Source organism: Protopterus annectens, chromosome 7.part0, assembly GCF_019279795.1.
Source record: "Protopterus annectens isolate FY-2018-M chromosome 7.part0, PAN1.0, whole genome shotgun sequence".
NCBI lineage: Eukaryota > Metazoa > Chordata > Ceratodontiformes > Protopteridae > Protopterus > Protopterus annectens.
The window spans coordinates 1,583,608,804-1,583,626,119 of record NC_056739.1 but is presented as its reverse complement, the minus strand read 5'-3'; the positions used below and the strand labels follow the sequence as shown (position 1 = coordinate 1,583,626,119).

At 38.5% G+C, this 17,316-nt stretch overlaps 1 protein-coding gene across 9 annotated transcripts in view; it reads left to right on the top strand.

Annotated features, from left to right (window-relative positions):
- WNK2 (WNK lysine deficient protein kinase 2) overlaps window positions 1-17,316 on the top strand; it is a 2,812,908-nt gene that overhangs the window by 2,620,888 nt on the left and 174,704 nt on the right. For all 9 annotated transcript variants that reach the window (XM_044078134.1, XM_044078133.1, XM_044078139.1 and 6 more), the window contains one exon: window positions 3,309-3,574. In XM_044078134.1, the coding sequence (XP_043934069.1) occupies window positions 3,309-3,574 (266 nt within the window). The remainder of the gene's footprint in view (window positions 1-3,308; window positions 3,575-17,316) is intronic.

The window sequence follows — 17,316 nt, the reverse complement described above, 5'->3', positions numbered from 1 at the left end:
GGAGTATCCCTTCTGCTCTGGTGTCTGAACTGCATACCCACAACAGGGCTTCATCAAAGAAAATACTTCATCCTCTGCTTTTCTCCAGGAAGACTTCCCACAGATAGAGTAGTGCTGGAGCACTCTCCTTGGATGTAGATAGAGAGCATCAGAAGAAAACCAGACATTGGGAGACCTGGTTACCAGAATGGATTGTGCTGCCTGAGGTGATGGGCATTAAAGAGGAGTGTCCTGGACAGTAAAGATGGGATGACTCTGAAGAAAGGAGTGCATTGGTAGTCGAATCCAAGTTTCTGTTGATTTAAGCAGTGGACATCACTGTACCTGAGAAGCCTTGCTGTGGCTCTGCGGTGAAGACGTCTTTCATCATATGACCTAACAGTTTATCTTTTTTGGCATTGTTGGATGTCCCTATTAACCCCACAACAGATGGTCACTGGTGGGTGACTGGATGCCCAAGGTCCACTTATATAACAAGAGATGTGGCATTTTGAGGCTGGTAAAAGGCCAAGTGGAGGCTTAACACTAACACTGAGAAAATAAGAAAAAGTGACCCTGCAGTAAAATAAGAGGGGGAAAAAGCTCTTGACAAGGACTAGTTATTTGATAAAGGAAATCCAAGTTCATACAAAATAAAAATCGAGAAACAATGTCAGTTGACCGCTGTACAGTGAGACTGTTTTCCACATCCAAACTGCAAACCAGCAATGAACAACTGGAAATCAGAGAGCACAAGGGAATCTTGAGAGTTTGACAACAGGAACTATGTACTGAATGTTGCTGGGGATGTCTACTTCTTACAAGAAATGCATTTGTTAGTTTTTAGTAAGTGTTAAAATCTGCTGCAACTTTTAGCAGTAGTACGGATTATAACTGAAACTTTTGCTTTTTTTGTAACTCATGTAGTAATTGACTCAGTCAGCCCCAATGTAAAATATGTTGCATTCCCTTCACTTGGACATGAATTGCTTTGCAGTCTCTGTGATTCTCCTACAGCAGAATGTTTAGCTGTGTAAGTTCCAGTACTGCACATCCTTGTTTACTTATTATGTTTGAGGTCTAAATCACCCTTGGGGAACCAATTTCTCATTTGCCCTAAAACAATGTCTGATTCAGTGATTTGCTCAAGATCACACATTAAGCAGTGAAGGCTGTGGGAATCAAACCCTGATCACAGGAATTATATTGTTAACAGCTCATAGCTTTAATTCCAAACTCTAACTGCCAGGCATCAATAAAGCTACCCCTGCTCTTTTCAACAAGTGGCTTGGGATCTTTTACATCCACCTGACTAACCACCAGCTCAGGCAGATGAGACTTCCATTTAGCATCTCTTCGGAAGGACAGCAGACTGGAGTATAGCATCCCTTAATGCTGTATTGTCATGTCAGCATCTGAAAATGAATCCAGTCATCTGAAGTATGAACAGAACCCACAGCCCTCTGATCTTCCAACACAAAAGGGATGTGTGTGGGTGTGTCACCTGTTGAGTTGCTGACACTTCCCATTAAGGAAATTCTTCTATAACCTTTAAAGTCAAGTACGCCTTCCTCCATTTTATATGTTATATACAGGATCCTCATTCATTCAACTTTAGAATATTGCCTTTGGTCCTTTGAGACTGTACAGTAACACCACAATCCTAAAGGACACACATTACTCGGTACAAAAGTGTGGTTTTAGAACCATCAGGGCATCCCACTTCTACAAAGATAGGGCTTAAAACACCCAGGATCTACTATAGTCACTGTGCCCCCCCCCCTTTTCAGGACATTCAGGGCTTTATGCTTTAACTCCCTCAAAGCAGAAGAGGTATCATCTTTGTTGTCTTGGTATGTGAATTTTAACATCAGCCACCTGTCACAGGATCTTGTCTTGGTGACTGGTGATGTTTTTCCCTGAAACAGTAATGTTTGCCTTGTACCATTTGACTTTTATCTTCACGTTAGGAAAGAGTAGTACATTTCTTTCCAATTGTGTGCTAAGTGCATTGACTTCTTCATCCTATATCATTGTGATCATAGGATGTTACTAGGCTAATGGCCCTGGGGCCCTTGCAAGCCTAGCCAAGAGTTTATCCCAAAAAAAAGAAAGTAACCTCAGTCAGCACCTGTCGCCCCTGTCAATGAGGGGACAAAGGTGGAACCCCTGGGACAAATTTATGGTTTCCCATCCACTCATATAGGATCATATCACTGGAATCAGTAGACAAGTGAGTAGGACTTCTGCTGTCCTTGAATTCTGTAAACCAGCATTAGAAATCATGTTGAATGAGCTCAATCATCAAAGTGGAAACACTCGTAGAAAGTAGTTAAACTGATTAGTTCAGTAGATGGGTGAGGGAGGGACTTATCCCTTCTGTATAAGCCATCGTTAGAAGCATTGGACCTCCATTTAAGTTATTCTACTGCTTTAAAAATTAGCAGCACAGTAGTGTGTGTATGCAGGCCCCATATTTTTTATTGTGCAGAAGTTTTGACTTCACTTTGGTGTAATACTAATAATCTTCCCACAACCAAAAGCACAACCAAGCACCTCCTTTCTCATGGACCCAACAGTGATATGCACTAAGTCATTAGGTAGACAAATAGAAATTCAGATAAACAGTAGTGTAAGCCAGGCAGTGGTTTCCCTTGGGAGTCTTTTCAGGTCTGTGGCCTTTGCTACTGCCAAGTAATAAGAACAAGCACACTTGCATTTAACAGCAATCTAATTAGTAACCATTACAAGCAATTGGGTGGGCGTTCGAAAGACATGCGTAAATGGGCGTGCCTTCGTTGAAGGTTGAACGTCGAGCTGGCACCTCGGTGTTCATCAAAATCTACTGCCAATCATTAGTGGACCGGAGTTCCGCTGTGGCGACCCCTAACCGGGAAAAGCCGAAAGACAACAACAACAAAATACATTTGTGAAATGTATGTTACATGCACTGCAGCAGTTCCTGCATAAGTTAAGAAATGATTTGTGTAGCCCATGGCTTGTCAGATGTACAAAGATAACCTACAGCTTAAAAGCCAGTAGACTTTTTTAGGCCACTTGCATTTTTTGTACATCTTTCAAAAATGCATGCAAACACTTTTAGCAGAGTAACAGTAAACACACATTAAGAATATATTTCATTATACACCTGATAAATTGGAATCAGTAGGAAATACTCTTGCATTGAGAATGTTTAAATTTGTGCAAAACCAAAATAAATAATTTCACTTAAAACATATTGTGCTAGAGAAACGCTGACAATGGGAAAGCAGCAAAATGGTTGAGATGGAACTTGTTTTTCTTAATTTTTGGCTCTGTATCTCTGTCAGGGTCACAGTCAGGCAGCGCCATCAACATACCTCCTTTGGAACGCCAGCAGCAAAATGCACCCCAACCTCAGGCACAGGCTCGGATTCAAAGCAACAACAGTAACAACAATAAGAAAGGAACCTTTACTGATGATCTTCACAGGCTTGTGGATGACTGGTCACCAAAACCTGTTGGGACTGCACAGCAGAAGCCTTCCTTAAATCAGCTAAAGCAAAGTCAGCAGAGACAAGACATGGAATCCCAGCCATTACAGCCCACAGATGAGGTAAGGGTGTGCTATGTCTTTCACTACCACACACAAGCATACACTTTGAAGCTGTTTTCAGACATGAAATCCCAGCCGTTACAACCCACAAATGAGGTAAACTGTACTATGTCTTTCACTGTCACACACAAGCGTGCACTTTGAAGCTGTTTTCTGCAGTATTAAAGTAGAGGGAATCACATTTTTATTAATTTGTTTACATTATGAAAGCAACTATTCCCCAGCAGAAAGGTGGGTGGGGTACTGGTTGTTCCTGCCTGTTCTGTATTCTTTTAGAAAATTGTACTCTTAGCCCCTAGTCAGGACAGACTGTCACATATTCTGTTGATATTTTATATTTTGTTGTTCTGTCAACACTGTAATGTATTTCTATTATTTGGTCTTCAATCCTTTCACTGTCCCCCCCCCCCCCCCAGATGCACACAAGCACCAGCTGTAGTGTGGAGAGAATACTTCCTGTTATATGGCCTAGCACATGTGCATGACGCAATAGAACTGCATATCACTTATAATATAGATGAACTTTGAAGATTGCCCTGCTCTCGTCCCATCTAATAGTTAATACTGTTGCTTAAAATTCTACTTTCATTTTCTTCTTTAGCTGGTCCATAGTAGCTTTGGTTTTAGTTTTAAATTAGCTGTATTTAATATTAACAAACCATGTACTGCTGTCTGATGGAGGAAAATAATAAAAATGCTGCCCTACTGCCTGTTATAATGTGCGAGTCTGGTGAGTGGAACAAATTGACAGTGTTGCATTTTCTCCTTAGTATTTAGAGTTATACTAGATTCAGAAGTATTGGAAGGAAGTGCTTCATATTCTGATAGATGATATAAACTGACATTTAATGAAAAAGAATGTAAAGACACTGAATTTCAAACATACTTTTTCGATCAAAACAAAGCAGGAAAGTTACATTTACCTATTGTAATTACTACAGCTATTAGCACTATCTAATTGGCTAAAATTTTCAGAAATCCAGTCATTTAAAAGCACTTGCAGGCACTCTAATGATATACCTTGTGGTAGTGCTGTTTCTTGTTATTCTGTGAGCTTAATGTACAATGAAAACTGAACACACTACCTGTTATAATTTCATTTTCTTGTTTTGATTATATTATATGTTTATTTACAATTACAGCTTTTGTTCCTTGCTTAATCATATGAATCATTTTGTATATATACACAAATGCACATCATCTGCTTTGGAGTGTCAGCACTTCAACTTGGCACCCTTTTAATGTGCATTGGCGTTATTGTGCTTTTAAAACAATGCTGTACCAGGTAGCACATGTACTGATAATGGAATTTGGCTGTCTAGAGCCTGGCTTTTTATTCTTTAACTGTGTTATCGGGGACTTCAAACTGTGTCCTCCCAAGTGCAGACATAATATGTAGAGTTTGCCTCCAAGCACAGTCTCCATTTCTTTTGTCATTGCTGAACTGTTCTGGTCTTACTTCATGTGGCCTACTTCACTGAGTTGATTCTTCTTCTAAATATCCTCTCTCTAGCTAGGTTTTTTCTTGGTTGCACGGTCCTGTTCAGACTGTGTGTCCCAATCTGTACACATCACAGAATCCTTTTGTAATCTGAAGGTGTGTAGACCCAAGACTTTCAGTTCTTTTTTGCTACACATGGTTGTAGGATCTTGTCCTGATGGTGTACATCATTGCAAAGGCCCTGCATTTAATGCTTATGTACAACAAATGACCTGAGTGTTCCTGCAGTCTCAAGATCACCTGCCAGGCTGACCGCAAGAACTCCTTTGCTTGGACTTGGAAATGTAGCCAGATGTTGATGAGTACAGAAAGTGCCGGCCCTTCAACCTAGCAACTCTGAGTCACTGGGAGAAGTTAAAGGCATGCCTCCACAATCACAGACTGGTAGTAATAGATGGAACATATTGGAGGGAGTGTCCACCGAGCCCCCTGGTGTAGTACCAGAACACTTTGTGTAATGATCCCATTTTCTAATGAAAGTCAACATCCCAGTTATGTGCAAACAGCAGTGAATGTGGTCGGAGAGAGAGACTTCTAAGTTAGTCCCAACACCAGATATGATTATAATTGCAGTTTGGATAACTTAATTATTTCAGTAAAAGACACTGAAGTTCTCCAAGATGATTTGCACAAACAATTGGTTGCAGTATTAATTATCTCATGTTAATGTGAGACTTGGCAAAAACGGGCATAAATTGTGATTATTGATTAAATAATTAAATGATAAAAAATTACACTATCACCAAATATACAGAGACACTACTAGATAACAGTTTAAACTTTGGTCATTGTCCTTTAACAAAGTCAGAAGAGTATATTCTGTAGCCTGTCTTAATTCTAATGGGCATATCCAGTCACTCCAGAGAGATGACTGTGCCACTTCATATGTCACTGATCTGCTGTCTTATTACAGTCCTACATTCTGTAGCTCTTTGGTTGCAAACATTTTATAATGATTCCTTAATAGAAAAATCATTGGGTTGGAAACCCTGCACAGTTCAAAAGGCATCAGGAACTTTCATCATATTTTGTTTCTTTTAGGTTAATTATAAGTGACATTTGCCTGCTTGTAAGACAATGCCTGATCTAGTTCTGTATGAAAGTCTATGTCCAGACTGCATTGCTGAGAGTGAGCAAGATAGCATTAGATTAGGAAATATAATGCTAAAACTTGTGTAGACAAAATATTTTTGGGAAAAAAAGTGATGCATGAATCATATAGTGTCTTCCAAGATTACAGAGTAAGCTTCTGCTTACAGTGAGAAAGCATCATTAATTAACGTCTTTAAAAATGAATCTTTGTGAGTGTGGAGTAGAAAATATCAACATAGGTTTATGGTATTAAAGCTTCTTATAGCCTAGTAAATAATCTAGTTACATTTGAACATTTGAACTCTCCATATCCACTTTTGGGAATGATGGGATACAGGAGCCAGGATTACTACCCCTCCTGCATTTATGCACCTGATTCCTAAACTGTCTTGTAGAGAGAAAATTCTAGAATTTCTGACCTCACCAAAAAGTTAGGCAATAACCCTAACCTGTTTTTTTTTTAAAAAGGGTAGGAACTTTAAGCACATTTTAGATGAGGGGAACCAAGGGGATGTTAAACATACAAAACCAATGGAAAGGTATGAAGAAACGTGGCACAAATTTAGTACTGGGTAATTATCCTAGAGTTTTGAAAGTGCAAGGGACTTAAGACTGTAACACCAGTGGGTTAATGTATGTAGATGTGTGCTTGTTATGTCTAACCTTCTATGTAGGGAAAAGAGTTTAAAAGTTAGAATTTATCAACATATCTACGCATTGAAGGAAAGGGACTATGTCAATGCACTGGTTAGACGTTCTAAAGATTGTGAACATTTTATTAAATTTATATTTTGGTGCAGGTGGATCAAAATTTGAGGGGAGATAACTGGTTAGCTTTTCTTGCGTGTAGGGAGGTTTGTTGGCAGATATTGTTAAATTCTACTCGACCCTCTGGTATAAATGATAAGATTTCTATCCAGTATACCGAACTTCAGGGCTGATTTTTTTAAATTTTATATTCACAATTTAAGGTAAAAAATAGAGGTAAAAATGCATGATTTAATGTTTTAGATATATTTTGGACATGTTGGGTTATTTATTACTTGTTGGTAAGGCACATTTAAGAATTGATTACAAGTATATCAAAGTTAAATGTGATTGGTGGGTTGAGTTTTTAATAGCAATGTGCTACGATGGTGGTTCTTTAAACTGATGAAGTTCCATTTGAACTAAAGGAGGAATGAAAGCACTTATGTTAAATATTGACTGGTTCTTTGTTTTTTTTTTTATATTATTAGTGATTTTTTTATCAACTGTCATTTTTAGACTCTAAAATCTCTAGCAGATTTCTCAGTCTGAGCTAAAGCCTAGGAGGTTGATTCCTTTTGCCAACAATCCTTCTGAACTGATGCAAGCACACTGGTCAGAAAATTGAGCAGTCCCCTGACTGGCTCTCTTCCACCACTTTTCATTATGGCATTAGACCTTTGAAGTCTTTTTAATACCTGGTGGGTGACAAGCAGGAGATAATAGAATAGATGAAAGAGAATTATTCTTTAAGTATTTCTTAATGCTATCACTAAGCCACTACAGGCTTCTTGCTCCCCAGCACCGCTTTCACTGTACATTTCCATGTGTGCTTGGGACCATTTGCCTTACCTAGAATTAGGGGGGTGACATAGCCTTACACCTCTCTTGTAAGAGAGATGCAGGTCTTCCTTCCTAGGAGTTGGCCACTGGAGGCCTTCTCCATCCCCCATGTAATTCCTTCTTGGCAGCGCATTCTGAAGCAACAAAGGTCCCTGTTTCTGAAACAGGGATAACAAGTCAGCTTTGGCTGCTGCTTTCCCAGATAACCCCTCATTTATGAGGCTCTCCATATTTGTATAAAAAGGAAGAAAGGCTTTGGATTAACCCATCCACTGTTTACAGTAATGTTTATGTAGCATAGAAGTATCCACATTCTGCTTCTTGCAACCCAGAGAAGTTTGACTTGAGACTCTAGGACCTTCCATCACCCTGTGGTGATTCAGCCCTTTCTCTGATTACCCTATGACTGAATTCTTTATCATTTCTACAGATAGACAAAGGCACAGAGACCCCAGCATTTGGCAGCACATTTGTCAGGCAAGGACTCTAGAGCCTCAGGCACATTTGGAAAATGGATGTTTTCTTCATCAGTACTGAGACACTGTGCCTTTAACTGTCTGTTATGTCTGGCCCAGTTTTAAACTTCCTTAGTGGGTTGACCTTTGTCCAAGCTGCACAGCATTCCTGACTCTTGAAGATCATGTTCAAAAGCTCTGCATTTTCTATATTTGCATTTAAAAATGCGTTCTTTTGCTGACATTCTATTGTCATTTTTATGGCATCTGCAGTTCCAGTACATGCATAATTTAATTCATTCTCACTGTGCAATAGCCAATGAACATTACATCACTCCTTTTCTCTTACATTTCTGGAGCTGTACACAATGTACACCTCTGTGAATGTTTTCACTGCAAACATTGTCACTATGCAATAGCCTGTGGACATTGCATCGTCTTTTTCTCTTACATAGCAGGAGCTCAGTCACAATGCATACCTCTGCGAAGGTCTTCACTGAGAACAAGGTTAATATGAAGAGCCTTGCTGTATGTTAACTCTACCTAGAAAATATGTACCTGCCCTGTGCTGGAAAATGTCTGTGACATGCCTCCTAAAGAAGTAGTCCTTGAATTCTGTGGATCACTTACCAAATTGGCCACTGTCCTGTTACATGACCATTCGATTAGACTATGTAAGCCAGTTTGTATTGTTAGCTTTTTGTTGTCTACATTCAGTAAATGTAAGAAAACCTGTTCTACTTTTTGCCTGTTTGTCAAGCAACAGCCATAAACTGGTTCCTAACCTTAGGCTATTTTTACAGAGCATAATTAACAAGGCCACATCAAAAGAATCCATACTAGAATGGATTCTAACATCTACCTCAAACACTTACTCTCAACATTCTGCACATATTGTTGTGTCTTTTGGCTTTTCCCGGTTAGGGGTCGCCACAGCAGAACTCCGGACCGCTAATGATTGGTAGTTGATTTTTACGTGCCGAGTTACCAGCCCTGACGCACAACCTTCAACGAAGGTACGCCCATTCATGCATGTCTCCACGCAGAAGATGCTCTAGCCGAGAATCGAACCGGACAGTGTCTTACTGTGAGGCGACAATGCTACCGCAGCACCACCACCGCAACATTCTGCACATATTAATTCTCATAAATGTCTCTCCCTCACAGGATGGTTTAAGACCCAATCACAGTACAACTGCCCTTCTAAGGTTTGCAGATACAGTAAATCACAGTAGAAATGCAGTAGAAATGCAGGTCTTCTAACCTCAGTCCCATTTCTGGATCTGTCTAAGGCATTTCACACAGTCAATCATGAAATGCTCTTAACTAAACTATCTTCCTGTGGGCTATCACCCCCACACTTAACTAGTTTCCTAGTTACATGGGTCACAAGCAGTGAAATAGCAAGATGATTTCTCCTCAATCTTTCCTATATTTTTTGGAGTCCCACAAAGCTCCATTCTAGGACCACTGTTTAATTTATCAACACTCTAAACAAAACATCCAGAGAGGTCACCATAGTACAATATGCCAGTGACTCTACTCTAATATTTATTGCTAGGATGCTACATATGCTCCAAATACCCAGAAATCCTCCTCTTCCCCACAGAAGCTTGGCTTGACAACTCACAACTCATCCTAAATCCAAAAAAAAAAAAAAACTAAACTATGACTGTTCACCCCTAACACTCTATCCTCCCAAAAAGCTACCTTTAATATACCGTTATCCAACAACACCAATACAGAAATGGTATCCTACACCAGATTACTAGGTGTGATTATAGACCACCAACTGAAATTTCATCTCCACCTTCAGCAAGCCATAAAGAAGATACACCAAAAGTTAAGCTGCCTCTATATAGTAGAACACTACCTTACTGATTCTGCTATACAAAACATTGCCACTTTTTTTTCTTCTCCCCACCGTATTATATGCCTCTCCTATCGTAATCAATCTCAACTCTCTCTATCAGCCAAACTAGAACAAAGCTACAATAAAGTATAAAAATTTGCAACCAATCAATAATATAGATCACGTCACTGCCTCTCTCAAAAACAACTAAACTGGTTCAATCTAAATAATTCTCTGATGTACTCAAAATTAATTGCAGCCATCAAATTACTGCACAATCCTGTAAAATTTCCCTATCTTCACTCCATCAATTCAGCTTTACACCACTGAAAGACCTCTGTACAGCACTGACAAATCATTACTCTTCATAATTAGCAACAGTTCAGGGTACTCCCACTATTCACATTGCATTGCTGAAAGCTGGAATACTATCCCAGTCCACTTAACAGTTTGCAACTTGAAAGATTTTAAATGCCAACTGAAGCAACACCTAGTAGATAAATGGCTCTGTACCTGCATCACCCCTGGTTGAACTGATACTAATATAGCTATATGAATTGCATTAACTCTGTGCTGCACAAAACTTAATATACTATTATCACAACTATAACCCCCTCCTATCATCTCATCTCCTTCCTTGCTTTTCCTCTCCTCCATCATTTTTTGGGCTGCTCTAACTCTTTATCTTATCTTCCAGTGTCATAGATTTTGAACAAATCTTTATAGCAGCAAATATTCTTACTTAAACCCTCACAGTCTATGCATACTGATGGTATTGCACTGCACATACCACCCCACAAATATAAATATATATATATATAGTCATATACAACCCATATAAGTATTATTTTTTTAATTAAAACTGTTTGTAAATGATGTAACTGTTGTCAAGGATGACTGAATTATGGAACTGTTGCCCATGAATGAAACTTGACTACAAATGAAACCCATGATATCTCTATAATGGAGCTTTGCTCCCTGAGTCTCTTCTGAAAAAGGGCAGTACTCAGTCAGACTTTCCTGGTAAACAAATGCCAAATAAATACATTCACATTAAAATCTTGCATTACTCAAAAGCACACTTTCCTGCTTCATGAATTATGCCATCATATACCGCCTTTTCATTACACTAATTCAAGTTCAGGAACAAGGAAAGAAGGACTGAGGAAAGAAAAAAAACACACTGTTAGCCATAGTGACAGCAAGTAAACAAGTAATTAAAAAAACACTCAAAAATGAAGCTAAAGGGCCTTTATTAGCAAAGAGAAAAATTAAGTACTTATTTATTTACAAAGAAGTAAATTAAGTACTTATTTTTTAAACAAGTTTATAGTTTTAATTAAAAGTAATAGCTAGATGGGTTGTATATGAATATATATATTTATATATGTGGACAGGTATGTGCAGTGCAGTATCGTCAATATTGCATAGCTTTGGGAAGGCACTGGAAAGAGCAATAAAGTTATATGGAAGTACAGAGTAGTAAAATCAGGACAAGGAAAGGAGTGAAAAATGATTTATTTTATGCTGAGTTGGATAATGCTACTCTCCTCACAGTACCATCCAATAACAAAGGCAAAAATCCAAAACCAAAAGACAAACCAAGTATAAAAACAGTTGCACGATAAGACCAGTAGCTCGGAGGTAAAATCCACCAAGAATTGATACTGTCCACAAATGTAATCCAAGGCTTTTAATAAAACAAGACAAATTCACATAAGCGCTTTCGTTTGGCTCATGCCAAACTTTTTCAAACAGTAAAAACATCATTTCCTGTTCCTTAAATAAGTACTCCCTAGTAATTAAATAATTATACCAATGATGATGTACTAATTTACACACATACCCTAAAATAACCATAACCTGAAAATTCAAAATCTTTCATTTAACACACGCTTTGAAATAACAAAGGCAGCACACCTGGAATGATATTAGTACACCCCTGACAGAAGGACCTTGCAGAAATGCTTATCAGGCAGCTAAGAACTGCTTCCGGTGATTTAAGTTACTTAGAAGTTATCACTTTAATCTTGACAGATAAACAGAAAAATAGTATGCACTATTAAGTCGCCTGAATGTTATAATTATACAACAGCAGAAACTAATTCTGCAGTGCCAAATTCAGTTTTGTGCCTTTGGAGTTGACCTTAAAAGTTTAAGTAGTTCATTGAGTATACTGTCAACAGTTTATACAGTGCGTTCACTAAGTATACTGTCCACAGTCTATGCAGTGTTCACCGAGTATACTGTCAACAGTCTATTGCAGTGCATTCATTGAGTATGCTGTCAACAGTCTATGCAGTGTGTTCACTGAATATACTGTCAACAGTCTGTGCAGTGTGTTCATTGAGTATATTGTCAACAGTTTATGCAGTGCAGTTCCATGCTGCTTGCTGTACCTTTGACTGTACTGATGCTGTGATAAGGGCTGTGACTGTCAGGCTCCCACTTAGGATGACTTGGTTATAGGTTTACTCCTCCTCTTATGAGGAGCTCTGACTGGCTATTCATGGTCTACCCTTTCAGGTAGAGGTTTTCTTTTGGAAATCATCTGAAAGCATTATTAATGACTGTCAAATGAGAGGAAAGGTGTTGTCTACTGAGAAGGCAAGTACGTCTCAGACTTAATCCACTTCATCCTATAGGTTATTTGAAGCCCTTCCCCATGAAGACTAGACTTCAGCAGAGATGTCTTCAGAAGTATTGGGTGGTGGTGTCAACCCACCCCCAGTCAGGTCTACATGTGAAGTCTCCTCAGGAGACAGGTTGGGCAGATTTATAGCAATCCGGACTACTTGCTAGGTCCACCCATTGTAAGCAGGTTCTATTACTTTGCCTTATTTGGAGAGTTATCACCCCCTTTATAGATGGGTCTTAGATGTTATTAAAAATATTAGTGATCTACAGTTGCTCTTTCACCATACTAAAGCCTCCTCTGTTAGACCAGTGTTTTTCAGAGGAGTCACTAATCAGTCAAGGTCTCCTGATCTCAAAGTGGACATAGACAGTGTGCATTTAGAAGAGCTAGGATATGGCTCTACCTATTCCTCCCTTGATAAAGAAATCGAGGGTTCTAGCCATTGAGAATATCAGCAGCTTTAACAAGTTCATTCTTACCCATGGCTGCATATGGTCACCCTCCACATGATACAGATGGTAAGTTAGGGTTTTTGGATTGTTCATTTAGACATGATGGATGCCTATTGTCCTATAATTGGGAGTTCCATAGGTGGTGTCTGTTCATTGCCTTGATGATGATGAATTTCCTATATAGGTGCTCACGTGTGTTTTTATCTGTGCTCTACCATTCTTCAGTAAACTGCTGGAAGTTAGGGGATGTTGAAGGGGAGAGCTTTGTAGTATACCAGATGGTGCAAATTTCTTCTTTTTGCAGCATTGTCTTTGACCTTGCCTTTTTCATGAATGTCCGCTGTTATCAGTCCTCTGTTCCCAATGCAAATAATTTATTTTATTGTGGTAGAGATGGTCATTGTCCACTACTATTACTCCCTTTCACTGAAGAGTGCTTAGGAAGCTAAATATCTGACCTTCTGGATAGTGAAATAGAAGGTCATGACTCACACTGTGACTGATAGCAGCCAGTTTTCTCTGGCTTATTTTTGTGCATCCTGTGATGGTATTCCAGGGAATTGTGCAGTCCAATTGACTGCAGAGCTGCCATTCAGTATTCTTCCCTCTTGATATCCTACGTGCCATATTCTTTCTGACCAAGTCCCTCACAATGGACATGTCTGAAGAATGTGAAGGAACATCAGGGGGTATCTGATTATCACATGAGGGATTGAGTGCAGTGTTGCTAGCTTTATAGGCACTTGGAAGCATTGGAAAATCAGACCCATTCCTAATAAGGCTGAACTACCAGGCACTAGTTTATGCCCTTCTGCTTGTTTACATCAGATAACAAAATCATACCTCCTATGCAAAGAAATTATGAAATTGTGATCCACTACCTGGGGCATCTCCTTGCCACATTTCAGTGGAATCAAATGTCTCCAAAACATGTTAAACCACAAGTCCCCTGTTATAAGTGTAGCTTCATCACAAGATCCCTCAGATGGATGTCTGTGTTGGGGGGGGGGGCACCTTGGATGAGCACGATATGTCCAAAGTTCTTCTCCATTAAGCAGAATAGAAGAAGGGTTTAATCCCAGTGGATTAATGTGGAAAATTGTGTATGCTCCCCCATTCTCTCCAATACCTCATCTCATCATAAACTTGCTAGCATAAAGATCAGAACTTACCTTTTTCATACAGCCATGGCCCAGAAGGGCATTGTTTCAGCTCCTTTAGCTTCTAGCCTCTACAGAAATGACTCCAACTTGAGAAATGGACCTTTTGTCTGAATCTTCAGGTTGAGAGTTGGAAATCCTGGAAGCAGCCAGGAATCTATATATATATATATATATATATATATATATATATATATATATATATATATCTTCCTCCCTGCCATACAGTTTGCAGGTATGCTTTAATTCCAGCTTGAACCACAAAAAAAAAATATATGGACATTTATTATAGGAGATGTGAGTAATGACAAATTTAATTTCTAATAACTCCAGCTTGCTAAATAACTTAATTCAGCTACTTAACTGACCTGTGCCTGAATTTTTATTTATTGCATTTGTTTACCTGGAAAATCCAGCTAAGCATAAGACCTCTTTTCAGCAAAGGCCTGGAAGAAAAGCTCCAGATATACAGGTTATACAGTTAAGTACAACTGTGACAAGAACATAAAAGCACATGAAGATGCAATAAAAGCAGAATAAATAAATATCAGAATTACAGTTAAGTTGAAGTAGCATATAAATAAGTAAAAAAACTGAATAATAAACGTGCCTTGAGGGGTCTACTTCACTTCACCTAAAACTCATTTGCTGTAAGCCAAGTAAAAGGTATATGCCCTTTTCCCCACTGAAGTGCAACCCTGGAGTTAGTATATATAGTTGGGGGGATGGGGGGCACAGCCCCCCACATTGGGGGTGCGGGGGTATAGTCCTCTACCTAGTTTGGTTTTATATTGTCCGGTTTCTGTTAAGAGGGTAAGTAAGTAGTGTTTAAGTTCTGGTAAGAGTTAGTCATTGGTGTTGTGAGTATGTATGTCTATGGTTTAAAATGTTGTTGTTGTTGTTGTTGTGTCTTTCGGCTTTTCCCAGTTAGGGGTCGCCACAGCGGAACTCCGGTCCGCTAATGATTGGCAGTAGATTTTTACGTGCTGAGTTGCCGTCTCTGGCACACAACCTTCAACAAAGGTACGCCCAATGTCTTACTGTGAGGCGACATTTCGAAATTCAGCATTGTAAGCTGTCAGTGAAATGAGAGTCATCAAATGAGTTTTAGGTGAAGTGAACTTTAGATGATTTGGTCTCTGTGAAATGAAAGTCAGTCAAATGAGTTTTAGATGAAGTGAAGTAGATGCGCATTTTAGCATAATGAGTACAGCAACATTTAGGAGGAGACAAAACATTCTTTGGGTCAATAGGAATGATATTCTGCCACGACCTGGGTCCGTTTGCATTAGACAGTAGTATATTATACACAGAAACAGTTGCTTAGTACTATAGCAGATGAATTGCAAATTATACTATATCATGTTTGCATAAAATATAGTCAGAGAGTGTATTTCATGTGCACAATCCACACAAATTTAAGTCAGTGTATGAGATAAATAAATAAATAAATACAACAGTTACGCTTTGTGAAAACTCAGTTAATATAGGTAAATACCTTCTTTTTAATTAAGTTCCAAAGGCACTGGTGATGGTTGCTGGCTTATGGTATCTAGAAGAAGTTATAGCTGAAAAGAGGTGTTGCAGAAGGGTTGAAAGTTATATTAGTTGTGAAATTGTCAATGGATAGTAATAAGTTACTAGACAGTTTTTCTAGGAGTTTGGTTGTGATGACAGAATGTACAGCAGAATATCTTTTTAGTAGATAGTTTCTAGTGGGGCAGTGTATAAGATCTTTCCTAGGTGATTGGTTCTGATTGGTTAAGTTTATAGCTGTGAGCTTGGGTAATAGATAACTAGTTATGGGTAAACAGGGAGTAAGTGTAATATAGTTACGGAGATGGTGTGAACATTTCTAAGGAGAAAACCTCAGGACTTACTGTTATTAGGGTATTAATATCAAAGTAATGTATAGTAGTGTTAAGCTGGTTCTACAAAGATTTTTGCGCTTGGGGTTATTAAAGTATGGAAATTGGGGTAGTAACTAATATTGTTATCCCATATCCATATCCCATATCCATGAAATAGTTGCATTTATTTTCTTTTTTAAAATGATCTAATAGATTTTCTTAGACGTAGTATAATCAGTTATGATCTAAAGTTAGAGGGCAGTGAGTTCCATTCTATTGAGAATTTTTGGAGAAGGTGTTCTCTGTATATTTTGTTATTGTCTTTTTGTAGTATAGAAGTGTTGTAGATTGAATGCAGAGATGTCTCTGGGAGATCACATACTAGTTTTGGTATCAAGAATAATAATTCCAGTTGCTTTCCTTACCTCAAAGGTCAGTAGGTATCACAATTTACTTGCTAGTCTTAGTTGCTTAAGTGTCTTACGTACTATAAGATCTTCATAAAGAGTGAAGCAAAGATGTTGGTCAACAGTTATATCCATGAATTTTCCCTTTTTCTATTTTTCTAGTATCTATGGCAATCCAGGGGCAGAAGGAATCATTTAAATGTATTACTTTAGTTGTATCTAACCTTTTTGGATACCTTCAAGTGTATTACAGAATATAGCTAGCGCAGTTGTTGGGTTGTTATTTGAGATATGTTCCCAGTTAATCTGTTCTGGTTCTGATGTTAAATTTTTATTCTCTGTATTGGGAATTGTTTCCTATACAGTTCATACTTAGATAGTCCAGTATGATTAGCGTCTTCATGTTGGTACATTTGATAAGTTGTTGGTGAACTGTTCTCTCTGGTGTATTGTAGCAGGAGGGAGGAATATGTACTGCTGGCCCACAGAATTTGTGTTCCATTTACTGTGACTTGTGGTATATGTCAGTTTGGTTCTTTATCAAGTTGAGATGTATTTTTGTAGTAGGACAGACTAAAAGGTGGTAGTTTTGTTTACTAGAACTATTCACTCAACTTATAACAGGTCTGTAGTTATAGAAGGTATGGTGTCTCTATCATATACACTGAGATATGGAATCCTGGATTAAAGATAAATTCTGAGTAAATGACAGTATAGAAAGTTTGTGATGCAATAGTCATGCTTC